At 45.6% G+C, this 25,075-nt stretch overlaps 1 protein-coding gene across 3 annotated transcripts in view; it reads right to left on the bottom strand.

Annotated features, from left to right (window-relative positions):
- Window positions 1–25,075, bottom strand: part of WDFY3 (WD repeat and FYVE domain containing 3) — a 1,930,620-nt gene that overhangs the window by 946,738 nt on the left and 958,807 nt on the right. For all 3 annotated transcript variants that reach the window (XM_078676292.1, XM_078676293.1, XM_078676294.1), the window contains one exon: window positions 4,574–4,668. In XM_078676292.1, the coding sequence (XP_078532418.1) occupies window positions 4,574–4,668 (95 nt within the window). The remainder of the gene's footprint in view (window positions 1–4,573; window positions 4,669–25,075) is intronic.

The following is a 25,075-nucleotide window of genomic DNA, read 5'->3' as shown; positions in this document are numbered from 1 at the left end:
GAGAATGGTTATACTACTGCTATGCCAAACCTACGGCCTGTAGAAGGGTCAACAGCGTCTCCTCCGGGCCCTTTGCAATTCAAAGAGGGCCTGTTCGCTCTTTACATAGAAACTTTGGCGCAGCGTGTTAGGGATAATCCTAGAATTCGGGGGTTCCCATTTGGGGGGGGAAATGCATCCCAATAGCCTCTATGCAGATGACTTACTGGCGGCCTTGATGGACCCTGGGCTCTCCCTTCCCGCCTTCCTCAAGGAGTTGGATGCATTTGGCCAGGTATCTGGCTTTCGGGTCAACGTGGCTAAGTCCCTGGCATTGCTTCCATCACCGCCTCCTCCGACACCCATGGGCGACTGGCTAGCCGGCATAAAGGTGGCAGATGCAATTCCTTACCTGGGTTTAGATCTAGCGGACGGTCCAACGAACGGCTCAGCTGAACTACTCTAGGCTGTCGCAAGAAGCTGTGAAAGATCTGGGTGCTTGGAGCAAGCACCACTTATCTCTCCTTGGGAGGGTAGTGGCGGTCAAAATGTCCCTACTTCCTAGAGCGCTTTACCTGTTTCAGACTTGGCCGGTTCAGCCCCCCGCTGGAGTAATCACGTCGATGCAGCACAGCATTAGCCAGTTAGTATGGGCAGGGAAAAGACCGAGGATGAGCAAGGTCCTAGGATACATGCGCCCTGAACATTGGGGAATAGGAATAACAGATCTTCTTAGCTACAATAAGGCAGCACAGCTGCGGTACTTGGTGGAGTGGGCGCGGCCAGAGTCCTAGAAGCGGTGACTTTTCCAGGATAGAGCGCTGACCGGCATCCCGCTATGGTTTTGTTTCAGTTTTTGGTTTCATATAAAAGCAGTATTTTTCACTTTGCAATGTACTTTTTGCCTTGACAGTGTTACGGATGTACAACCCTATCTGCGAGCAATATACCCTTTTCACATTGCATAATTATACGTATGTTAGGTGTTATTTTTGAAAATGCTAATAAAAACATTTAAACATAAATAGATGTTGTTAGAATTGGGGGTCTCTGGTTGGCACAGGTATGTAATTGTGATAAGCAGGGACCCTCTCCTCTAAGTCAGGGAAAGGGAATTACCCCTTAAGAATAACCCCTGCTCACTCTTTAGGTTGCGTGGCGCGAGCAGTCAAGGCTAATCTCAGGAGCGCTGTCAGTTAAGCATTTGTAATCACACACAACAAATACACTGATTCCCCCACAAATGGACACCAGGCTGTAGGTTGGATAAAAAATAAGTGTACTTTATGTAAAAATATAGGTTCAGGATGCAAGTACTATCACAAGACTCATATAACGCTTTAGAATGGGGGGCCACAAGATTTCAAGATGGCAAGTGCTCTTTACAGTTCATACGAATATTTTAGGCTGCTTCCATATAGTTCTAATCACCTTCAAAATAGTTCCAATACGCTCAGTGCAATATCTTTGGGCTCTGGTGCACGGCTTGTTGAGCCTGTGCGCTCTGTAACGCTTCCGTTTCGCCTCGATCGGGTGGGGAGGATCGGCCTCGCCGATTCTCACGCGTCTCGCGGTGCGTCGCGTACGGCGCGGTCAATTCTGTGGTAGGGTACGGAGCGTACAGAAGCCAGTTGCTGCGCACAGTGCTTTACGTGGAAATAAGAACATGGCGGGCCCCGAACCCATGGCAAGCACTGTGCGTAGAGGAAAAAAGAAGTTTCTGGGGGCACTCCGGGTCACGCGACGCCCTCAGTAGGGCGAGACGTACTTGGGGAGTACGTTCAGGCGGCGGAGCGAACCTTGGGGTCTTTCTCAGCGGCGGATGGTTCCCAGCAGGCGGGGTGCGGCACGGGACCTCTCAGTAAGCAGGCCGGACGGGCCGTTGCGGGCACCAGGCAATCCTCCGGTTCACCACAAGGGTGGGGCCGGTTTTGGGCCCCTCTGGGCCGTTTTTGTTACAGGGCCGTTCCTGCAGCATAGCTGCAAAATCGGCCTGCAACAAAATCGGGCGAAAACCGGCCCCGGCAAAGAGCTCAGACCTCCCTCCAGGGGGCCGGCCGAGCACCTTGCCGGGGCCGGTTTTAGTTCCCAGTCCGGCCCTGTCAGTACGGCCCGTACTGGAGGATGGTCCCTTCGAGGTGCGGCACGGCCTCTTCCGTGGTCAGAGGGCAAAGCAGGATGACCGGGTGCGACGCAGCGCACGGGCGACTGTCCAGGCTTAGGGATGCGCTCAGGACCGGGAGGGGCGAGGGAGCACTCCAAGCACTCCAGTGACGAGCGAGGTAAAAGAGGAACAGGCGGCCTGACCCGAGGGACAGAGAGAGGCTCTGGCAGAGCGAGGCTCTCAACGGGCAGAAGGGCGGGCCGCTCCCGAGTGTCACGGCTCTAGGAGGGGGCGAGGGGGTGCAGGCTCAACTCCGGTGGGAGGAAACACGCGGCTCAGTTTGCAGACGAGCCAAGGCACAAAGAACCCACTGGTCCTGGGGTTCACTTCAGGGGGCAAGCTCAGACAAGCCCTTGGAGATCGTTTTGAGCACAGCAAAAGTCCTTTTGGTCTTCTCCTCTCCTTCCTCAGCAAGGCAAACTGCAGGCCAGTCCTTCAGCTTCTTATTGGTCCTTCTAGTTGGGCAGAGGTTCGTTGTGGTAAAACTGGATCTGATTTCTTAGGAGTAGGGCTCCTACATTTATAGTCAGTTACTTTTGTCTTTTCAGGCCAGGGGGCCTTTGCATAGTCCTTTTCAGCACTGGAGCACTTTGTTGTGTGGACTCTGTCTTTTCCTTTCAGTGTGTGGTGCAGGGACAGCAGACGCTCCACAGGAGGTGGAGCCGGCATTGAGATGACAAGTACAGTCAGGAGCACCTTGTTGACAGTCTTCCCCCTTCCTGGGCTAGGTGTCGGGCAGAGTCATCAGTCGCTCCCCAGGAGGTGGAGCCAGCATTGTGGTGGCAGAGCACAGCCCTATTCAGAGTCAAGGGGCACTCCCACCACCCACCTTGGTGTAATCCCTCCATTCACCACCGGTCATCCCCAGCCCTGTCAATCACACAACCCAGACAGCAGATACACATCCTGGCAGAGGCGGGCTGAAATGGTTAGGCAAGCAAATGCTAACTTTCTAAAAGTAGCATGTGCAAACACAGGATATTAAAATAAACTTTACTAAAAGAAGTATTTTATTATTCTGAGTTCAGGCATACTAAACTTGACTTTCTACCATGCTCCCTGAGTCTGCTGGGATTATAGAGTGTAATAATTCCAGCAGCCCATTCTGGCCTATGGAGAGTAGGTAGCCTTACAATAGTGAAAAACGAAAATGGCTTTAATTCACTATTAGGCATGCCACACACACCAGGGCATGTTCTACCTTATGCTTACAATGCACCCTGCCCTTAGGCCTACCATAGAGGTGACTCACATGAAGTAAAGGGAAGGTTTAGAGGCTGGCAAGTGTGTGCACTTGCCCAGCCAGCATGACAGTACCAGACTGCACGCAGGTTCTGCAATGGCAGACCTTAGACACATTTTAAAAGGCTGCTTCTGTGGGTGGCGCCACCAGTGCTGCCGGCCCACTAGCAGTGTTGGCAGTTACAAGCCCTGGCACTCCTGGTGCACTTAACTGGGGACTGACAGTAAATCCAATCAGCCAATCATGGAAATCAATTATAGGTACAGGTTACATTGGGAGCACTTGCACTGCGGCACGGATTGGCTGTGGTGCAGTGCCCTGAGCAGCGAACACCAGCAAAACATCTGAGGCACATCAGCAAAAAGTGGAAGGGAGACTCACGCCAAGGTGCCAGGTCTAACAGATGTGCCATGCGGAAACAGGGAAAGTGCCCCCAGTACAGAGAATGTGCTGCCCTCTGGGCAGCCCCAAACTCATACTGCCCTGGGGGCAGCGCATTCAAGTGAAATATGGAGCGGCTGCTTCAAAGCCACTCTGTGTTTTAATGTGCAGGTGGCAACCCGCCTGCACTTTGAGGAGGGATAGGAGATCCTTTTGCAGGTGGGTGCAGTGAGTAACTGTACCCACCTGTAAGGGGATGTCTGGGGATCCACAGGACCCCCTTCCCTGTTCCAGAGAGCTACCATAAGGGAGCACACTGACAGTGCGCCAACTTTTTGTAGGGCACGTTCAGTACACCTCCTGACAACTTCTTTGCCTTCACACTTGTGACCGTAATACAGCACGGGCACAGAGGAAAAGATATTTTTCTCATTTGCTTGGGGGGACACCCCATGCAAATGAGGGCATGCCCTCTTGAGATCGCACTGGTGCACATGTAGCGCCAGCGCCATCAGTATTACAGAAGAGGCTGCACAAGTGTCTTCGGCCCCTTTTGTAATGCCAAAGTGCCCCAAAGGTGCACAAAGCAGGCGCATATGCCCGTTGCGCCTCCAAGGTTCTTTCTGCCAAATGCCCCCCAGGTGTATCTGGTGCAGACAGCTACAAAAGTTCCTGAGCAGTAGGGAAAATTACTGTGTGTGGTATAAAATGTCAGTTAAAGTAACAGTTAATTATGCAATAAAACAATTCATGTACTGTTACGAATTAGACATCTATTACCTATTCGAGATGACAAAGAACCTTACCAGCTTCAAGATTTTCTTCGTTATTTACTTCCATGACTACAAACTTCTCACATACGGCAAATGTTGGCAAAGTAGAGGAGATGAATTGTCCGAACCTTTCAGATGAATAAAAGGATAAAATATTTATTTGGACTACATTAGCTAAGATGAGTGAATGCATTTTCGTGTGTTGCAAACCATTTTCAGAAACTAAGTACAAAACGTTTAAAAAACACAATGTCCAAAATTTCAAGTAAAAAGAAGTACCTTAAAAATGACCAATTCACTGGAGAGTAGCTGAGGCAAAAATAATTATATTTAACCCCAAGACAATTTTACTTACATTCATGCTCAACGGTGAGTAAAGCTTCCAGTTTCAAGGAAACCATAGAAGGGGAAAATGTTACTTATGCAGTAAGCATCTGTTCGTGGCAGGTAGTATTGCAGATTCACATGCTTAGCATAATCCTGCCATCTAGTGTTGGCCTCGGATGTGTGCAAGTTGTTTTTCTTCAAAGAAAGTCTTTCGAGTTGCGAGGTTGTGCGACTCCTCCACTTGGTGGTAATGAGCAAGGTCATCAACTCCATTGTTGGATTGTTTTCCCGCAAGGCGAGTAAGGATGAAATGTAAAGAAAAGCATACTATGTAAAGATGTCCATGCAAAAGGAGTTTGTGAGAAATAGTGAAAGTAACTGTAACGAGGACAGGCGTCCAGGGAGGAGGGTGGGTGCTTGTGAATATATAACATAACATAACAGGTGTATTTGTAAAGCGCACGATTACCCATAGGTGTCCTGGCGCTGAATAACAGATGTTTATTGTTACCCAACTCAATGGTACTCATTTTATCGACCTCCGATGGATGAAAGGCTGAGTGGACCCCCCGGGATTTGAACCTGTGACCATGAGGTCGAACATAGGCCCCTGCAGTGGATGCTTTAGTCCACTGTGCCACCAGACCCGGTTAAATCTACACTACATGCCAGGAACAGATGCTTACTGGGTAAGTAACATTTTCCATTCGATGCATGTGTGGCTGTATATACACATGCTTGGCACAGAGAGAAATGCAGTCCCCCTCCATAAGCACTGGCTTGCCCTGTGGGAGTTACAGCTGTTTCAAATAGTGTATGTAGAACTGCTTGGGCCACATTGGCTTGTTTTCAGGTCAGTACATCTACAAAGTAATGTTTTGTAAAAGTATGTGGTGTAGACAATGTAGCTGCTTTACATATGTCAGCTATAAGTATATTTCCTAGGAAGGCCATTGAAGCCCTCTTGGAATCCCTCTGGACTTTAGTTTTTTTTTTGTTGCATTATTTTAATTGGTCTTTGCGTGTGTCTTTCTAAAAAGACAGCACGCAATTGGGCAAAGGCGGATGCATGTCGCACCTTTCCCAATAAATGTATCCGCCCACGACCTACGGCTTGTAGTTACGAGCAGGGGCGCCAGCTGTTCGGGGTCATGTCACCATCTGTTTATAATAAGCACCATCGGCGCGCTGCCGTGCTCACTCGCCCCCACTTCTCTCTCGCACAATTGTTTTTACCCAAACCTCCATTCAGATGCCACATGCACACGCACAGCCCTGCCAATGCTCTGTTTGCAATAAGAAACGTGTGCATTCACTGTCATGCTAGGCCTATTGCTGTTAACTTGTGGAAGGAGGAAGGCAATCTTAACTTTAAGGTAAGCACCCTATTAATCTTATGTTTGACCTCACAACCGCAGGTTCAAACCTCAGCGCGTCTGCTCAGCCTTTCATCCTACTAGAGGCCACCAAACTCATTAACATTCATTTGGTTGGCATAAACATCTCTTACTCGGCACCAAGATGCAGCATACTCCAGCCCCGCCTTCACTTGCACACTGGGATAACTCACTTTCACCTCCTTTCAATTCGGCTCCTGATTTTCTCTATTGTGCTTGCTTTCTGATTTGATACTGGCATTATATAATGCAATCTTAACTTTAAGGCAAGCACCCTATTAATCTTATGTTTTACCTCACAACCGCAGGTTCGAACCCCAGCGCGTCTGTTCAGCCTTTCATCCTACTAGAGGCCAACAAACTAATTAACATTCATTTTGTTGGCAATAAACATCTGTTACTGGGCACCAAGATGCAGCATACTCTAGACCCGCCTTCACTTGCACACTAGGATAACTCACTTTCGCATCCTTTCAATTAGGCTCCTTATTTTCTATACTGTGCTCGCTTTCTGATTTGGTACTGGCATTATATAATAGGAGCCAGCAGCGGCGGCGCACAGGCTGCCATCTGTTTAGGGTCAGGTTTCATTTCCAGACCTTGCCGCTTTCATTAGAAGAAGCGTCCCCTCCATCCCACCTCCACAAGAGTGCGCTTTTATTTTCTCTAAAACACAAAGGAACAGAAACTAAATCAATTACACTGACATCTTACTTTTCAGCGGAATCGTCAGCACCGTCTAATGAGTGGACCTTGGCCAACAAGCCTACACTGGAAGGCAACAAGCAGCTGCTACAGTAGTTAAAGCTCCTTAAAGGCCACTCATGTCTTGGGGAGGAAAGGAACGATCCTCGTGGCGTTTCAGTAAATAGCTACATTGTAATACTTAACCATTTGTTGACCGGATGATCATGCTTCTGGTTAAACAAAACAGAAGAACATTAGCAATCAGCATTTTACCCTATCTGTTGTGGAGAAAAACCAAACCTCTACAGCAGGTAGGCACAGCGTAACTCTACCGAGTGCATATTTTCGTCCCCCCACCTCAGAAATCTGCAATTACTTCTCCTTTCATTCCTTTTTATTTTTTGCATTATGTAGTGCGAATGAAGGTATCAAAGCACTTTACATGAGTACTAGTTTCATTAAAGAAATCTGCCAAGTGGGTGATAAATGTGTTGCATGGCTAAACACTTATAAGGTCCCAAAGGCGAGACCTATTGGCTATGCCAATGCTTGTTGTTTTTTAGCTTTAGCATAGCATGTTTGGATGCATTTAACAATTCATTGTGCAATTCCTGCTTTTAGAAATGATCCTTTGTGAGGTTTTGAGAAAGCAACAAATAGTTGTTGAGCCTTCCTAAATGATTTAGTCCTGTCAATGTAGTACGAGGGTTCGTTTTAAGTCTACGTGTGTAAAGTTTTTTCTGGAACTGAGTTAAATTGGGGGAAAAAAGACAGGAAGTTGAACAGATTGATTACAGTGGAATTGCGAAACCACCTTTGGAAGAGGTTTGAGGTTGGTGCAAAGAACAACCCTGTCCATATGTATTCGGAAGAAGGGTTCTTCTAAAGTTACTGCCTAAGCTCAATGACATATCTAAACGAAGTGATAGCGACCAGGAATGTTACCTTCCATGATAAAATCTGGAGCGGGCAGGATTGGAGGGGCTCAAATGAAGGGCCCATTAATCTTGTTAATAAAATATTGAGATTCCATGTGGGAACTGGTAGCACCCTAGGAGAATGGCTAGTAAGACCTTCCAAGGATGGCTTTGATGACTGGAATTCTGAATGGGGAAATGTGTTGCCTATTTTGTAGGTATGAGGCTACCACCGCTAGATGAAGCCTTACACATGTCAATGCTAAACTAGAGGTGTGGAAATGAAATAAGTAGCAGACAATGTCTTGTACCTTGGCTGCGGAAGGATTAATGTGTTTGGAATGACAATAGTGAACAAATCTTTTCCATTTAGCAGAATAACAGACCCGAGTAGCAGACCTGCGTGCCTCTTTGAGAGTGTCCATACATTGCTGTGGGAGATTGAGGGAACCAAATTCTAGCATCTCAGGAGCCAGATAGCAAAATTAAGGGATTTGAGGTTCGGGTGTCGGATTTCTCCATGGTTCTGCATGAGATGGTCCTGCCTGTTGAGCAGTGATTTGTGGGGAACTACTGAAAGTTCGTGGAGTGTGGTGAACCATGGTTGTCAGGCTGATGTGGGAGCCTCCAGGAAGAGGGTGAGAGATGTCTGCCTAAGTTTGTGAACCTCAAACGGAAGCAGTGAGAGAGGTGGAAAAGCATAAGAAAATACCCCTGATCAACTCATCTATAGTGCATTGCCCTTCGACAGCAGAAACCTGGAGGCGAAGTTTATGCAGTTTTTGATGGGGCGAATAGATCTATTTTTGGTTGTCCCCGAAGCTGGAAGTAGTCGAAGAGAGCTTGCGGGTTAATTTCCCACTCGTGAACTTGTTGGCGCCTCCTGCTGACATCTGCACAGTTGTGTCCATTCCCGGTAGGTACTCCGCTAACAGCTGAATGTTATATATTGGAGAGCCCACCTCCAAATGGTCTGGGCTAAAAGAGAAAGCTGAGGGGATTTGGTGCTCCCTTGCGTTTGAAGATAATACATGGCTGTCATGATGTCTGCTTTGATAAGCACTACCTTGCCAATCAGGTGAGGAAAGAAAGCTTTCAGCGCTAGGTGAACAGGTATTAACTCTGGGAGATTTATGTAGAGAAGTCGCTGATTGGGTGTCTAGTGTCCCTGGACAGTTCGAAGTTGGGAATGAGCTCCCCATCCCTTAAGGGATGTGTCTTTTCTAGTAATCTGCGGAAACTGGGTCTAGGAAGGACCCTCCTTTTAACAGCTTGTTGTTGTCACACCATTGCAGAGAGTGGCAATCTTGACAGCCTACCAATTCTAGATCTTCCTATTGACACTCCGCTTGAGCCCATTGGTGCCCTAAGCACTACTTTAATGGATGCATCCATGTTTAGTCTGGATGAGGTACCATGGCTATACATGAAGCCATTGTACCGAGGAGACGCATAACTGCCCTCACAATTACCTGTTGACCTGGTTGAAATTGGGGAATGAGTGCCTGGACTGATAGCATCCTGGCAGTTTTCCGGTAGACTATTCCTAGTTCTGAGTTGAGAATTGCTCCTAGGTAAGGTTGGAGGGGGGATTTTAAGGTGCTAATTGTAAGGCCTAGGTTCTGAAGTGTGTTGGTAACACTTTTGACGAGTTGCACTTTTGATGATCCAGCAGTCTAGGTAAGGAAAGACAAGAATGCATTGTCTGTGCAGGTGAGCAGCTACTACCGCAAGACATTTTGGTAAAGACCCTGGGCACAATAGTGACCCCAAAGGGGAGCACTTTGAACTGGTAATGCTGACCGTTTATTACAAACCTGAGATACTGGTGATGAGCTGTGTGAATAGAAATATGAAATTAGGCATCCTTGGGGTAGAATGCGCCATGAAGTCGCCTTGTTGTAATAACGGGATCACAACTTGAAAAGGAACTATGTGAAAATACTCTTAGAGAATGTACTTGTTTAGGGGTCTAAGATCCAATACTGGTCTCAGGGACCCGTCCTTTTTGGGAATAAGGAAGTATAGTGAATAAATTCCCATGCCCTGTTGGTGGAGTGGAACAGGTTCTATAGCTCCTTTTTTGAGGAGTGCTTGTATTTCTTCTCTAGCCAACTTTTGATGTTGTGGGGAAAGTCTGATTTTGCGAGGTGAAATGATGGAAAGTGTGGAAGTGAGCTCCATACAATAACCATGTTGGATATTATCAAACACCCACTGGTACGAGGTGTCAAGTCAAGTCAAAGAAACTTTATTTCGATTGAATTATACAATCATAAAAAGTGCATAGTAAAAACAGTTACATCAAGATTGTAAAAAAGTTATCACATAAGCAATATTAGCTGTAATGAACGACAAAACAATAAGTTTAGTCTTTAGAAAAGGATGTCGCCTATGCGATATGACACGGGTTTATCAATTAAGTGAAAATTGCATATAAAAGTTACAAAGCAAGGTCAGTCAGTTGTAAACGGGTTTTCAGACATGCTTTTAAAAAACAGGCTATACATTTAGCAGCAAATTGTGAGTCTAAAAACTGTAATGCCAAAAGAGCAGGTCTACATCTTCTCAGGCCCATTTGGCGGAGAAGAGGGACTAGCCAGCGTTTACGCGGGGTCTCATAAAAGCTACAAAATAAAATTACATGCAGGGTGAACTGAGGTTCATTACCATCACAGGGGCATCTAATTAATTCACGTGACCAGTCTGAAACCCCGGGGAATGAAACGAGACGATAAAAAGAATCAAAACGGAATCTGGTTAAAACATATCTATCATAGTTTATCAAATAGAAGGACAGATACGACTGCATGCCGAGTGTGGTTTGAATCGTCATTAAATGACTGTTTGAGTGTTTACCAATTTCTGAACACAAGCGAAGATCTCTTAGATGGTTAACACACAAATTCTTCAGAGCCTTCCTCGATATGTCCACAAGTGAGGGAGGGTCTATAAAAAATGTTAAACAGTTCAAATCATTCAGAAAATTAAACACATAAAGTAGCCATGGGATCTTTTTCCAGTAAGTCAGGGATAGGCAATCGGTTATCAGTGACCGAGTAAGATGACATTGCTCTTTGGTCCATATTCGGTGCCAGAGGAGAATCGGTTGGTATCTAATGGTGTCAGTTAGATAATCCAAACCGAGCTCAGTATGACTACCGTAATTTGGAGCGCTTCGAGGGAGGGCTAATACATATTTCAAGAAGCCATTTTCAGTTGTTTGGAGCTCTCCGACAGGAGCATAGCCCCATACGCCCGCTCCATAAGTTGCCACACTGAGACATTTAGCTTGATAGATTTTGAGCAACTCATCAGGAGCGGGCTTTCCCAACTTCCTGGAGAAAGAGGTCAGCGCCGCAGTTGTGCGCTGGAATTGCATTTTTGTACTAGTAGTGGCAGGTTTCCAGGTTGTTTGATCATCTATAAGAATGCCTAGGTAGGGATATGCCCTAACATTTTCCAGTCTGACCTTTTCTATATTTTCTTTAAAAAGAGGTTTCTGTTTTTTCGCTTTCTTGCCTATGTGCATCACAAAAGTCTTGGTCTTATTTACTTTTAAACCCAGGGAAAACATGAATTGGCAGTACTTGTCCAGTTGGAGTTGAAGCTGATTTAGGGTTCTCGCCAATATAACGGAGTCGTCGGCGTATAATAGGACTGGAATGGGCCGGGCGTTTATGCGGGGGAGGTCCTGGCTGCCTTCCAGCATCGCTTGCTCCAGCCCATTTGTATAAATATTGAATAAAAACGGGGCGAGGACGCACCCCTGTCTGACGCCTTTTGCTACGCTGAATGAGTCCGATAGTTCCCCATTGGTGCCATACCTCACACATGCTTTGGCATCAGTGTAGAGTTCTCGGAGGAATTTAAGAAGTGGAGGATCTACCCCCAAATTACTCAGGATCTCCCACAGCTTGGAGTGTATTACGCAGTCAAATGCGGAACTTAGATCAACATACACTAAGTAGAGGTTTCCGCCTTTTGCCCTAGCATATTTGCCCATTAGGAGTGTCAGATTAAGAGCCTGTTCTACGGTGCCCAATCCCTCCTGAAACCCATACTGGAGGTCAGTTAAGATCTTCTTCTCTGTGGCCCAATTCTGGAGACGCTCCAGAATTAATCTCCCGGCAACTTTTCCCAGTGAGTCCAGGAGGGAAATGGGTCTATAGCAGGCTGGATTATCGCGTTCACCCTTTTTAAAAATGGGTAAAAGCACTGATGAAGACCAAGATTCAATTAGGCCGGCCTGAGAAGCTGCAGACATGACTTGCGTAACAATTGGGGACCATAAGTCTAGGTTACTCACAAAAATGTCGAGAGGAACTCCGTCGGGGCCAGGAGCTTTCCCGGTCTTCGAGGAAGTCAGTGCACCTGTGACCTCCACAAGATCGAAATGGAGGTCGATCGGATAAATGTTATCTGTAGTAAAAACTTCCTCTACGGTCCGGGAAACCGGGCCTACAGCGGAGGGATCACCGAAAATCTGTGAGAAATGCGCCACCCATTTTTCAGCAGGAACCGCCACCTCTAAGTGACGGACAGCTGAAGGGTCTACTAGAAAGGGAGACTTAACTGTTCGCCAGAAAAGCGAGCTGTCCTTACTCCTTGTGCTCTCGTGTAATTTGGCCCAGAGATTATTTTTTATTTCCCGTTTCCGGGTTTGTTGGGCCAATTTGTACTTCTTTCTTAGTGTGGCTATTAAGGCCACGTCCCTGTCTTGGCTATGGAGTGCGGTTTTTAGCGCTGAGAGGGCTTTGCGGCAATGGGCATCGAACCACCCCCGTGAATCCTTGTCATGGGCCTTATGTTGGCGAGTGAGCTCCTGCTGAATAGCTTTCAGTATATTAGCGAAGCTAGAGAGGATCATACAAGGAGATGAGGTCTCCGCTAGACAGATGTTAATTAGGGGAAGAGTTTGTTGGATAATCTTCTTGGTAACATCGTGGGGGTTTATCTTGGACCATTTTACTGTAAAGCCGTTTGTTTTGTCCATAGCCAGAGATTGCTGGTTTAGCAAACTAGTCTTGCTATGGGGTAGTGGGGCTGAGTTAAGTATAAGGGTAATACTATTAGAGTAGTGATCGCTTGAAATGTCTGTACCAGTTGTAAAATGTTTCAAGCGGTTCTTTAAAATTTGTGAACACAAGATATAGACAATAGTGGTAGAAAGGCCTCTGCCGTGGAAGGTCGGCTTAAACTCAACGGGAGGATACACTGTTTCATTGGCTAACTCAAGTTCTAAAGAAAAAAGACATTCGTTCAAAGTAATACCAATACTAGAATGGGTAAAGTGTGTCATAGGGGAGTCGTGTTCATCTTGGAGCCCGCAGATACCTGGTACGAGGTGACGTTCCGCCAGGCTGGAAAGAATGTTTGTAGATGACCCACGACTGGTGTGTGATGGGGGAAGAGAAGGTAAGTCAGGGTTTGGTGGTTCTGGCACATGGTTTTGTAAATTCGCCTTTGCCTCTGTATTTGGAGTTCTTACCCCTATATAAGCCTCTGTAGTATACTCTAGGTAAGTGTAGGAATTCTAATACAAATGACGTGAAGCCGGTTAAGTCAAGACTCGTTTATTGACCATCCACTCTCCTCACTGACAAGGGCACCAACATTCTATTTGTCAGCTTTGTTTGGAAAATACCAACTGGGACAAAGGGAAGGGGTGGACGGAAGATACCACTTCTATAACTCAGTTACAACACATCTCCCTTCCATATGGGTGGCAATGAAAACAAACCCAATTCCCCGGTGTGGGAACAAGGGTACTGCAGAAAGCATTTGACAAAGTAAGCAAAACAGAACTAAACATGTGCATTTACAATATTATCAAAACTCCACCATTGACCGTTTTCAAGTTGGACCACATTCCTTAACACTTTGACGATTCTGCAAGGTGAATAGAATTTACTTTGAGTGGCCCCCCTTTTATTGTTCCTCCTGGCTTGTACCATGTCACCTACCTCCCAATTGGTACACTTCACCCCGTGTTTTTTGTCATACCACTGCTTGTAGTTTTCTTGGTGTTGCTTGATCTTTTCTCCTACTTCCTCCTGATCCACTTCTCTAGCCTCGCCCCCATTTAACCAACTGGGATTAAATTTTGTGCAAGGTTCTCTACCACGCAATTCCACAAAAGGAGATATGCCTTTGACCTTATTAGGTGAGGTGTGGTATGCCCACAGACATTTCTTAAGTGAACCACCTATGTCATGTCCATTGGTGGCAGCTAACTGGATATGCTCCTTGATGATCTTGTTAGCGCGTTGCACTAAGCCATTGGCCTTTGGGCAATACAAAGCTGTGGTCTCATGCTTAATGTTCATCTTCCTGAGGAATTCTCGCATTTCTTCTGAGGTAAACTGTACCCCGTTGTCGGTCACAAGGGTTTCAGGTAAACCCTCTTCACAGAACACATCATCCAAGAACTCAATCACCAGCCAGGTGGTGACGCTGTGAACAAACTTCTGCTTGATCCAATGTGTAGTGTAGTCGATAAGGACTATCATGAATCTCTTCCTTTCTCCTAAATCCTGCATTGGTCCAATGATGTCCATGGCCACCTTGCTCCATGGTTTAGTTGGCACATTTACTGGGGACAAAGGTGCTTTTTGCACTGCCTTGGATTTGTCGCTCCTGGCATATGCCCCACATTCTTTTACAAGTTGTTCAGCCATAGCATCCATCCTGGGGAACCAGAAACTTGACCTTACCCTGGCTTTAGTAGTGCTACGCCCCAAATGGCCTTCATGTGCCAAGTCAATGACCTTCATCCTGAGTTCTTTGGGTGGCACTACCCTGTTGTAGCGATAGATTCTCCCTCCAATGACACTTAATTCGTTCCTGACTTCCCAGTAATCCCCAATGCTGGCTTCCAATTCATTCTTCTTATTCGGCCACCCTTTTTCCATGTATTCTTTTAGGGTAGTTAGTTCTTTGTCTTTCTTCATATTTTCCTCCCATTCCTTCTCCGTGATCGCAGATATCTCCATCATTAATATTGGAATGTCAAGAGCTTCTTCTGTAGTCTCCATACCTGGTAGTGGTGACTTTGACAGGAAATCCGCAATTTTGTTTTCCTTGCCCGGAACATAATCTACTTTGAAGTTGTAATGTTCCAGTCCTAGAATCCATCTGTTGATACGAGGAGTGCAATTCTCAAGTCCCTTCACTGAGAATATGAAGGTTAGGGGCTTATGATCAGTACGGATGGTGAACCTTAAACCCCACAGGAAAAACTTGAAGTGTCTTACAGCCCAGAAACAGGCCAAGGCTTCTCTTTCGATTACCGAGTAATTGCGCTCAGGGTTTGTGAGGCTCCTGGATGCAAAAGCGATGATCTTCTCCTCCTGTCCATCCTTCTGAATTAGGGTTGCCCCCAGGCCATTATTGGAGGCATCTGTAGCCAGTATGGTCTTCTTGAATGCGTCAAAGGTACCCAACGCAGGTGCGTTTATCAACTCCTTTAATGAGTTCGCCACCGCATCATGTTCTTCAGTCCACATGAAATCTTTGTTCCTCTTCAAGAGCTCTCTCATCGGTTCACATTTGGCAGCAAAACTGTCAACATACTTAGACATATATTCCATTAGCCCCAGGAAAGACTTTAACTCCTCTTTATTCTTGGGGCTAGGAGCCTCCTTCACCGCCTGGATCAAACTGCTCTTTGGTCTGAACCCATCTTCTGATATGGAATGTCCCAAGTATTCTACTTCTTTTACTTTTATTTTACATTTATCTTTTTTTACAGTTAGACCCGCATCCATGAGTCTCCCAAAGACTTGTCTTATTACACTGTCATGTTCCTCCTCAGATTGACCATAGACCAGTATGTCGTCTTGGAAACACATGGTACGTTCGACTCCTTCTAATATCTTTTGCATAGCTTTTTGAAATATGGCCGCTGCGGACGCCAGCCCAAAAGGCATCCTTTTAAACATGAAAGCCCCTACTGGGGTGATGAACGCCATGAGTGGTCTCGACTCTGGATGCAGCTCAATCTGGTGATATGCCATGGATAGATCTATCACACTAAAGTATTTTGCAGGACCCATGGTACTCAGCATTTAATTTATTATAGGCAAAGGATATCTTTCCACCCATATATTGTCCTTGAGACTGCGCAAATCCACACAGAGACGAATCCCGTCCCCACTGGACTTGGCCGTGATAACAATCGGGGCCAACCATTCTGAGCAGCTGATAGGTTGGATTATGTCTAAGTCGCACAGCTTGCGCAACTCTTCCTCCAAAGGGGTTTTTAGCTTGTGTGGCACAGGGCGTAATTTATGGACAATGGGTCTCGCATTGTATTTCAACTTGATCTTATGTTGAAACTTGTGCAAACACCCCAGCTCCTCCTTAAACAGTTGTTTGAACTCTTCACAAATGTTTTCACTCTTTAGGGACCTATCTGTGAGCAGAACTTGTTCAACGCTATTAGGATGTAAGATTATACCCAACTCTTTCTGGTGGACCAACCCTAGAAGATTTGACCCTGATTTTACCACATACACTGTTCCATAAGTCTCCCTGTCCTTAAACCGTAACTGTACATTTTTCATGCCTAACAAGGGTATAATTCCTTTGTTGTAACTTGTGAGAGAAATATCAGGCATTTTTAATTCATTCACATTGCAATTTCCCATAGCCACAAAATCATCCTTGTTCAATAAGGTGAATGGTGAACATGAATCAGCGTACATTTCTACACACTTCCCATCAATGAACACATAGCACTTAGGATATATACAGTTTATGGTACCATTTAGATCCTTAAACTGCAAGATTATCTTTCCACATCTCTGCCCTATGCACTTAATTTCCTTACTAGTACCCTTCTCCGTGTTCCTCTCCTGATCTCTGTTGTGCAGTTCACCATCTCTACATACTCTCGCGAAATGCCCTCTCCTATTGCATTTTTTACAGGTAACGTACCTAGCAGGACATTGAAAAAATGTAGCAAAATGATTATTGCTACCACACCTGTAGCATTTGGGGCCCCTTTCTTTGGTTTCTCCTCGGCTGTTGCTATTCTCCTTTAACTTCAGCTTGTACACCTCACTCTTGTCCTCCTCATCATTTATAGACGCCACAACCTCACTGCTAGGTTTCATTTCTTTAATACATTTGGCAGTATGCTCCACAGATTTAGCTATCTCGATAGCTTCCCTTAAACCTGGATTTTATGCCAATAATTTCTCTTGGATACGAGGGTTGTTAGTGCACCTCACAAGCTGGTCCCTTATGAGGGAATCAATTAAATTACCAAACTCACATAGTTGAGTAAGACCCCACAGCGAAGCTATGTAATTCTGTACAGATTCTTGTTTACCTTGACACCTTTAAAGAACGTGTGGCGTTCTAACACCACATTCACTCTATCACCAAAATGCTTTTCCAGTTTTTTCATGGTCTGCTCATATACATCTATGTCTCCTTCCAACTCCCCCTCTTGTTCTTGCATAGGTAGTCACTCATACACTTTGCGCCCCTGTATTCCCAAATTGTGCAGCAAAATGTGCTTCTTTCTTTCTGCTTTGTATTTTTCACCCCCTACTGCTATTAGGTAAGATTCAAATAATTTCACCTATTCCTTCAAACTGATTTCTGGTTCACCTATATCGTTTAGAAATGGCGGGGTTGGCTCATGCTTGCTGCCGCCATGGATAACAGGAAAATAAAAATGAGTAGACAGGGGTGTGCTCAACTACTAGGCATACAATATCAGGCTAAATAGGGTGGTTCTGATGATAAACTTTCCCTTATTTACACAATGCATCAATTACTACACAGGAACATCACTATAATATAAATGTTATATCCCACAAGCTTCCTGAAAGAATTAATTAATTTAAATTCAGTCCCAAGAAACGTTGCAGTTCCTAGCCCCAAGGAGGGTTCTCTAACCAGTTTTTACGTTTCACTTTTCTTTTTCTTTTTTTTTTTTCCAGTCAGACCTCCTGCGGAACACTCAACCCCACGTAAGCATTTGGAAGAAATACCTCCGATCCTGGCAACACAGCTGATCCTTAGGGTGACACATATATTCTACGGGCTAAATCCAAGAAACTCTAAACACGAGTCAACTCCTGTATTTTCAATGTTCCCAGCACCGGACTGTTCTCAAGTTGAACACCTGGCTCAGAGTGGCTGGTGCGCCGGGAATGACGATGATCCAGCTAGTCAGCTGACACCCAGGATATCCTGACTGACTTTTAGCTGCAAGGAAACGCCGCACCTACTGGCTGGAATCGCTGACTGGATTCGCCTCTCCCGCTTCACCAGCCTGCTTGCCCCCTAGACGCCGCAATTCAGTACTCTTCAACCCAAAGTTGGGACGATGACAAGGACTTGCCTCACGATGCTGATTCACCGTTCCGACCCCTTTCGACACCCTCGAACTCTTCTCTCTGACGTGCCTGGATTCCGGTTGTCCGCTCCTGCCGCTACACGCACCCCTGTGAGGTAATTGCTCATTCACTGTTTAAGATTTATACGTGGCACACATGACTTATTCCGCCATTACCAGTCCACTCTCCCTTTTACTTCGAACGTCAAAACTCAAGCCTCTATGCGCTCTACACTCTTGCTCATGGGCTAGTTCACGCATCCTTCGGATACTCCACGCAGGGGATGGACTACATAAAACTCGACACAGTGTCCCTCTGAGGAAACTTCAGCATTAGTTTTTGTCCTCTAGTACAGCTCCTAACCTCTCTGGATGCTTTGAGTGAATATAAGCTTCTGTCTACCTTTTCAAATATTCTTCCGTTCCGCTCAAGGCTTGCTCTCAGTTAGTATCTTCCATACATCAGTATCTCGTCTCTAGGCTTCTTCTTTTATTCTTCTTTTATTATTATTATTATTTTTTTTTTCCTTCTTCAACTCGTGTGGAGAGAGCACACAAAGGGGAGATGGCCAAGGCTGCCCCTGCACAGATCCGCCGCCAGTGTAGGAATTCTAATAAAAAATGACGTGAAGCTGGTTAAGTCAAGACTCGTTTATTGACAATCCACTCTCCTCACTGACAAGGGCACCAACATTCTATTGTCAGCTTCGTTTGGGAAATACCAACTGGGACAAAGGGAAGGGGTGGACGGAAAATACCACTTCTATAACTCAGTTACAACAGTAAGGCTGTTTGGGTTTGTGACCACTAGTATGAGGCGGAGGTCTCAGGAGAGGTAGTTCTTGACCCTCCACGGTAGGATAAGTGGCAAAAGGAGCCACGATAGGGGGGTATTTGAAGCGCTGCCTTGGCTTTGGTTGTTTGTGTCTTTTTTTTAATCTTTTCTAATAATGTATCTACTTGAGGGCCAACAGGGTCCCATTGAATGAGAGGGCTAGTAGATTTTGCTGTACTTCAGGTTTGAACCCAGAGACCTGAAGCCAAGCATGTATGCGTGGTAAGACACTTGAGTTTATTCCCCTAGCTGCAGTATCCGCAGCGTTGAAAGCACAATGTGCAAATAATTTTATTTCAGAGACTATTTGATAAGCTCATTTTCTGTGCTTTTCTTTAAGTATTCGAGAAGTTCCTCAATTTTGTCCCAATAGGCACTATCATATGTAGAGAGAAGGCCAAAGGAGTTTGTGATACGCCAGTGAGTGGCGGGTTAGGCAGCTACCCTCTTTCCAGCAGCATCTATTTTCTTGTTCTACTTATCTGGTGAAGGGACTTCACCACATGTTTGAGAGTTGGCTCTTTTGTGTGCAGTTGCTACCACTAAAGAGTCTGGTGAAAGTTGACGTTGTATGTTAGCGGGTCAATAGGGAATGCTTTATACTTTTTGTCTACCATTGGTGTTATCAACCTAGATCTTACAGGGTCATTGAATATGTCGCAGGTGTGAAGGGGCATATCCTTCAGTATTGGTAGATTTTGTGCAGAACGCTGTGTAGAGGAAAGCACTCAAATAGGAAGGCTTCTTCTAGGGGCCAATAGTGTAGTTGCACATTATGGAAGGTGGCAGCCCTACCAATTAATTCATGATATGCAGTAGTGGGATGGGTTTGCAGGGTACAGTTTTCAAACAAATGGAGGATCCCCTAATAACGAATGTCAGGGAGGGGGAGCTAAAATAAACAACAAGCATTTACAATGCAACGGTTTTGCCTTTGCAGCCAGCATGCGATCCTACATGCAGAACCCCCAACAGCACAATTTACAAACTACAAGCATTGGCATTGAATTTAAAGCATATTTAATTATATATGATGACAAAAAAATAATTATAAAAAAGCGTTGGCTAATCCTACAAGTCGAAATGCACATGACATCTCTTATGACCAAGTAAATTCCAGCAGCAAAAGTCCCATAAACCAACACATACCATAAACACAGCACCTCAACACACAAGTAGCGTTTCAAGGCACTGCTGCCCCTCTCTAATCACATGCTGATGGATGTACCCCGTCCTAAAATTAAAAGTGAAAGGGGAGGGGGGGCGGGAACGGGCACACGGGAGGGGGGCGGATCGGACACACGGACAGGGGGGGGGGGGGGGACGGCGGACAAAATAAATAAACTTACCTGATTGCCTCGTGGGAGCCAGCTGCCCCTTCCACCATTGCCCCTCCAACTCCATGGCATGGGAGAGGCGCAGCTCGGGGACACCCGTGCACCGCTCCGACCTGGGATCCCCATCCCTTCGCAAGGGCAGTGGCAATTGAACCGCCCTGTCTCTTCAATCCGCACCCATCCCTTTGAGCACGACATCATGGTCCTCCGTTAGAAACAAGAAGAGAGCGACTGCATGGTCATAATTTACATCCCTCATGACCCTGGGTGGCGATCAGTTTCAATGCCTGAATCGTCTATGTACATGACATGGCTGGAACAGAGCTTTGTAAATGCTTCCATGGGGTGCAAAACAATGTCTCGAATTCAGATCATGAATTGGTCTTTCCTATGCCATAAGTCACCGAAGTAGTCTGGAGCAATGCATAATGTCTGGTGCATAATGTTCGCAGCATGTCATTTTTTTCCAGTTGGCCGCCAGTTTAGTGTTTACGGCCAGCAGTATGTGGAAAATAACTGTCTCACTGTGCAAGTCCTTCCCATTGTGTGGGCCCCTGCCTAGTACTGTCACCAGTGGGTCGTCAGGAATAGGAAACCCACACAGCAGTGGTATTTTCCAAACTTTTTGAAATCCGAGTTTATCAGTGTTTATTTAGCTGCCTAGCCCCTAAAATAAACAAAAACTGTGTCTCGCCAATGTCTACAAACATGTCGTTTTTTTGCCGTGATTGTCACAACACACGAATAATTTGCAGGGTATGAAGTGAGTTCCTACTTGCAATGTGTCTAGTGGACATATGCTAGGCTGTGCTAAGCATAGACATCTGCGTATTGCACTCCCACTTACAGACTCACATGCTCTCTCTTACTTCTCATTATGTCTCACACTCAGTCTTTCGTAACACTCTCTGGTTTACAAGACTATTAGTGGTTTAGTAAAGTGTTGTACTGACATTTTTTAAGTAAATTCCTTGACGCAGTTGGAGGTTAAAGACAGGATCATTCACCTACTCCTTATTAAATGTTATGACATTGTAGGGTTGTTAACCCTGCCAACAGCACCTTGTGCAACTTCTAAAAGGTTCAATTACACCAGATTAATGTGTAGCCCTGCATTTTAAAACTCCTTAAACCCGATTCTTTCAGCATGTTTGCCACTGTTTTTCTACACTCTGTGTGAATATATGAAAGTGGTCCTACTGTTTTGTGGTGATTGATAGCTGCCAAATGTCTCCATGTCACATGTCAAACTTTGTCAGTCCCGACTTTCTAACACGCATCGCATTGTATTCTGGGACTTGAAATGTTGCTGTTAACGTTATAAGTATGGGTTCAAGAACCCCAGCATTAAAATGAAGTTTGTTTGCAAGCCAGAATTAGCCACACGTGTCACACAAGACAACAGAACACCTTGCAGCTTTGATTTGTTGTTGTTGTTACGCTGCCTTGGCATGTGAAAAGTCTTGTCATACTTTCACCTCGGTCCCATGCACATGGCACCAGCACACTTTTAATATGGAAAGCCTGGTATGTTTGGCAGTTGACCCTGCTAGCAGTAAGGACTTGTGAGCAAATGGGCCTGACGTATCAAAGTGCTTTCCCCATTTTGTGTCCGGCCAAAGTGTGATGATCCATATAAACCAAGGTTCCTATGATCCAGCCATTTCACAAGTCAGTGACCGAATTAAACACTGGCAAAAGATCAGATATCATTTCACTAATCCCCTTTTCTATGCATTGTATACAATAATTAGATCAGATCAGACCTGACAAAGTGTTTTTAAACCCTGCACCTTTAATCTAAGAACACAAAACTGAAAGAAACAACAGCCAGTGGGGCTCTCCTGCAACTCCGGCAGCCGAGGCAGCGGTAGGGGGGCGGGAACGGGGCCGGGGAGACACGGAGAGCGAGGCAGCGGTAGGGGGGCGGGAACGGGAGCCGAGGCAGCGGTAGGGGGGCGGGAACGGGGCCGGGGAGACACGGAGAGCAGGAGAGGGGGTGGGAAGGGGCAACTATGTCAGTCGGCCGAGCTCCGGTGTACTGCCCTCTGTCTTGAAGAGCCACACCCTACACTAACCTTAATCGTACACGCCATAAAGATATTTCTCTCTGGGGTGCCGTGTTTGTACAGCCTTTAAGCTCGCTGGCCTTCCTGTGCGCTCTGGGTCCCCTCCCGCCGGGCTGAAGTCAGCTCCCTAGCTCTACAGATCCCGCCTGTATGCGAGACCTTTCTACGGGTGCCGACGTCACAGTGCTACACCAGATCAGCTCACATGGCGGCAACAAAGCAAACGAGAGAAGGCGTGCAGCGGACATCCCAGGACTCGTGGAGGGGGCGCCGAGTGCCGTCAATGGCGGACCAGATTCGGGGGCGTTCCCGGCTGTTGGCTGACGTTGCGTGACGTAGCCAAAAGGGAAAAATTCTCGGGAACGCCCCCGAATCTGGTCTGGGATTGACAGACAGAGCCCTCTACCAATGGCTAGCCTCCATTTATGGAGCTAGCCAATGGGAGGAGGGGGCAGATACCCGACCCCACATAGAGGATTAGAGGATATCATTAGATTTTGCTAGCGCATGCGTACTTCGTACGCATGCATCGCTAGTCAAAACCTAAAAAGGAGTCCCTATGCTTAGAAGCAGCTTTAGATTGCTGAAGGAAATAATCATAAAAGGGGTTTCTTACGGAGAGTTAAATACGGGGCAAACGCGGCAGAGAGCCAATCGAAGTAAGCATTAAACAATACAATGTAGTCGAAAGAAAGTATCAACAAAGAGATAAAAAGATAAAAATCAATTCAAAATTTATTTGGACCTCCCAAATGGGTTACAATCTTAAAAATTAAAAACAACTAAGACAACCTTTACGTAAAAGGATTGCAATTACAAATTAAAACAAACAAATGCAATAAGCAAAACATTGTATTGTTTAATGCTTACTTCGATTGGCTCTCTGCCGCGTTTGCCTCGTATTTAACTCTCCGTAAGAAACCCCTTTTATGATTATTTCCTTCAGCAATCTAAAGCTGCTTCTAAGCATAGGGACTTTGCAGGGTACAGATCAGTATCTGTAATAGCTGCTGGTCAGTGTCATAAGTATCCCATGGGTCATCTTGTGGTGAGATATCAAAAGTGTCCCCATCGCCTGTATATCCTATGAAAGAAAGAATTTAACCTTCTGGTGAATAAGGGGTAGCTGGTGAAGCAAGTGGTGGGAGTGAATGCTGTGGAACCGGCAGATGTGATGGGTATATGTGTAGAGGGCTTGTGATTGTGTCTGTCTTTTTCTTCTGCTTTGGCAGAGTTGGAAAGTTTTGCTGGGCTCCAACATTCTCTGCTCCAACGCCAATGTTTTCGGTTCCGAAAATGTTCAGGGGAGAGGCACAGATTACACACCTGGTGGAGATCGGTGCGAGGATATTTAGTGTGACACAGAGGACAGAAACAAAAGGGCGTTTCTTCTATCACTGCATGAACATGGTGTGGGGGACGGGGCATGCATAAGGATCGAAGTAAGGCCACAACAGGCTAAGACCCACGTGGTGTCACAGTTGATGAGCCGCTCTGTCGAAATTGTAGAAGCCTAACATAAGAGAGAGAGGACCAAGATCAGTAGCAATACTGACAGAAAGCAGGTATGAACGAAGAAAAGTGTAGCACAACGGTGTTGAACCGCAGTAGAAGAGCACACGTCCAAACCCAAAAGTGGAAGAAAACAATCTAACAATGGAGTTGATGATCAGGCGCATTATCAACAAGAGGAATTACATTACCTTGTGACTCAAAAGACTTTCTTAAAAAAAAAAAAAAAACTTGCACACATCGAACCCTACACTAGATGGCAGGATTATGCTGAGCATATGTATCTACAGACACACATGCCTCTAACACTACATTTCCAAGACATAACATTTGATAATGAAAGCCCTCTTCTATTCAGAGATGTTTAGAGTGCATATACAACCAGAGTGCCTTTTTCTTATGGTTTGTCTGTCAGTGTCCTATTACTATTCACTATTTTCATAGTTACTGTGTTTGTTGGCTACAATACAAACATCCATGACAGTGGCACATGCAAGGACAGAAATGTGAAAAAGGGTTCTATCATATTTCGGATTGTTCAAGACACCTGTACTTTTACAAGATGAGTGAACTTGGCTGGATGAAAAAGAAGCTATTGTGAGCTACATAAATGCCACATAATAAAACAACAATTAGGGTAGAGGAGTATAGTAAATACTTGTAACTATATTGCAATATTTGTAACTCTATGGTCTAAATTTGATCCTTGGTGGATGAAAAAGATCCTTAATGAAGTCCTGCCATCCGCCTCAAAGAACGAATTACAAGAAAGGTCACCCATCTTCCACCACATAGAAATTGGGTGTGGTATTCATTGAGTCACAGCTTAAGGCGATGCTGAATGGGGATGGTAGTGTGGCTGATCATCTCAGAGCTACAGATACTACGCTTGTGTTAACGATCCTAGAGTTCCAGGACAATGCTACCTCCTAGCCAGTCACACGTAAAAACCCAGGGAGGGAGATACAGGTCCACTCCCCACAAGCCTAAGCATATATAGTAATTTTTTAGATTACCCTTCTTGGGGTGTGCTAGCATGACCTGGCAAAGAGGTATTACTATAATTCCCACATGGTAATGGGAAGTGAATCTCAGGTTTC

Source organism: Lissotriton helveticus, chromosome 2_1 (genome assembly GCF_964261635.1).
Source record: "Lissotriton helveticus chromosome 2_1, aLisHel1.1, whole genome shotgun sequence".
NCBI lineage: Eukaryota > Metazoa > Chordata > Amphibia > Caudata > Salamandridae > Lissotriton > Lissotriton helveticus.
Note: the sequence above shows the minus strand (reverse complement) of the source record. Positions and strands in the feature narration are given on the sequence as shown.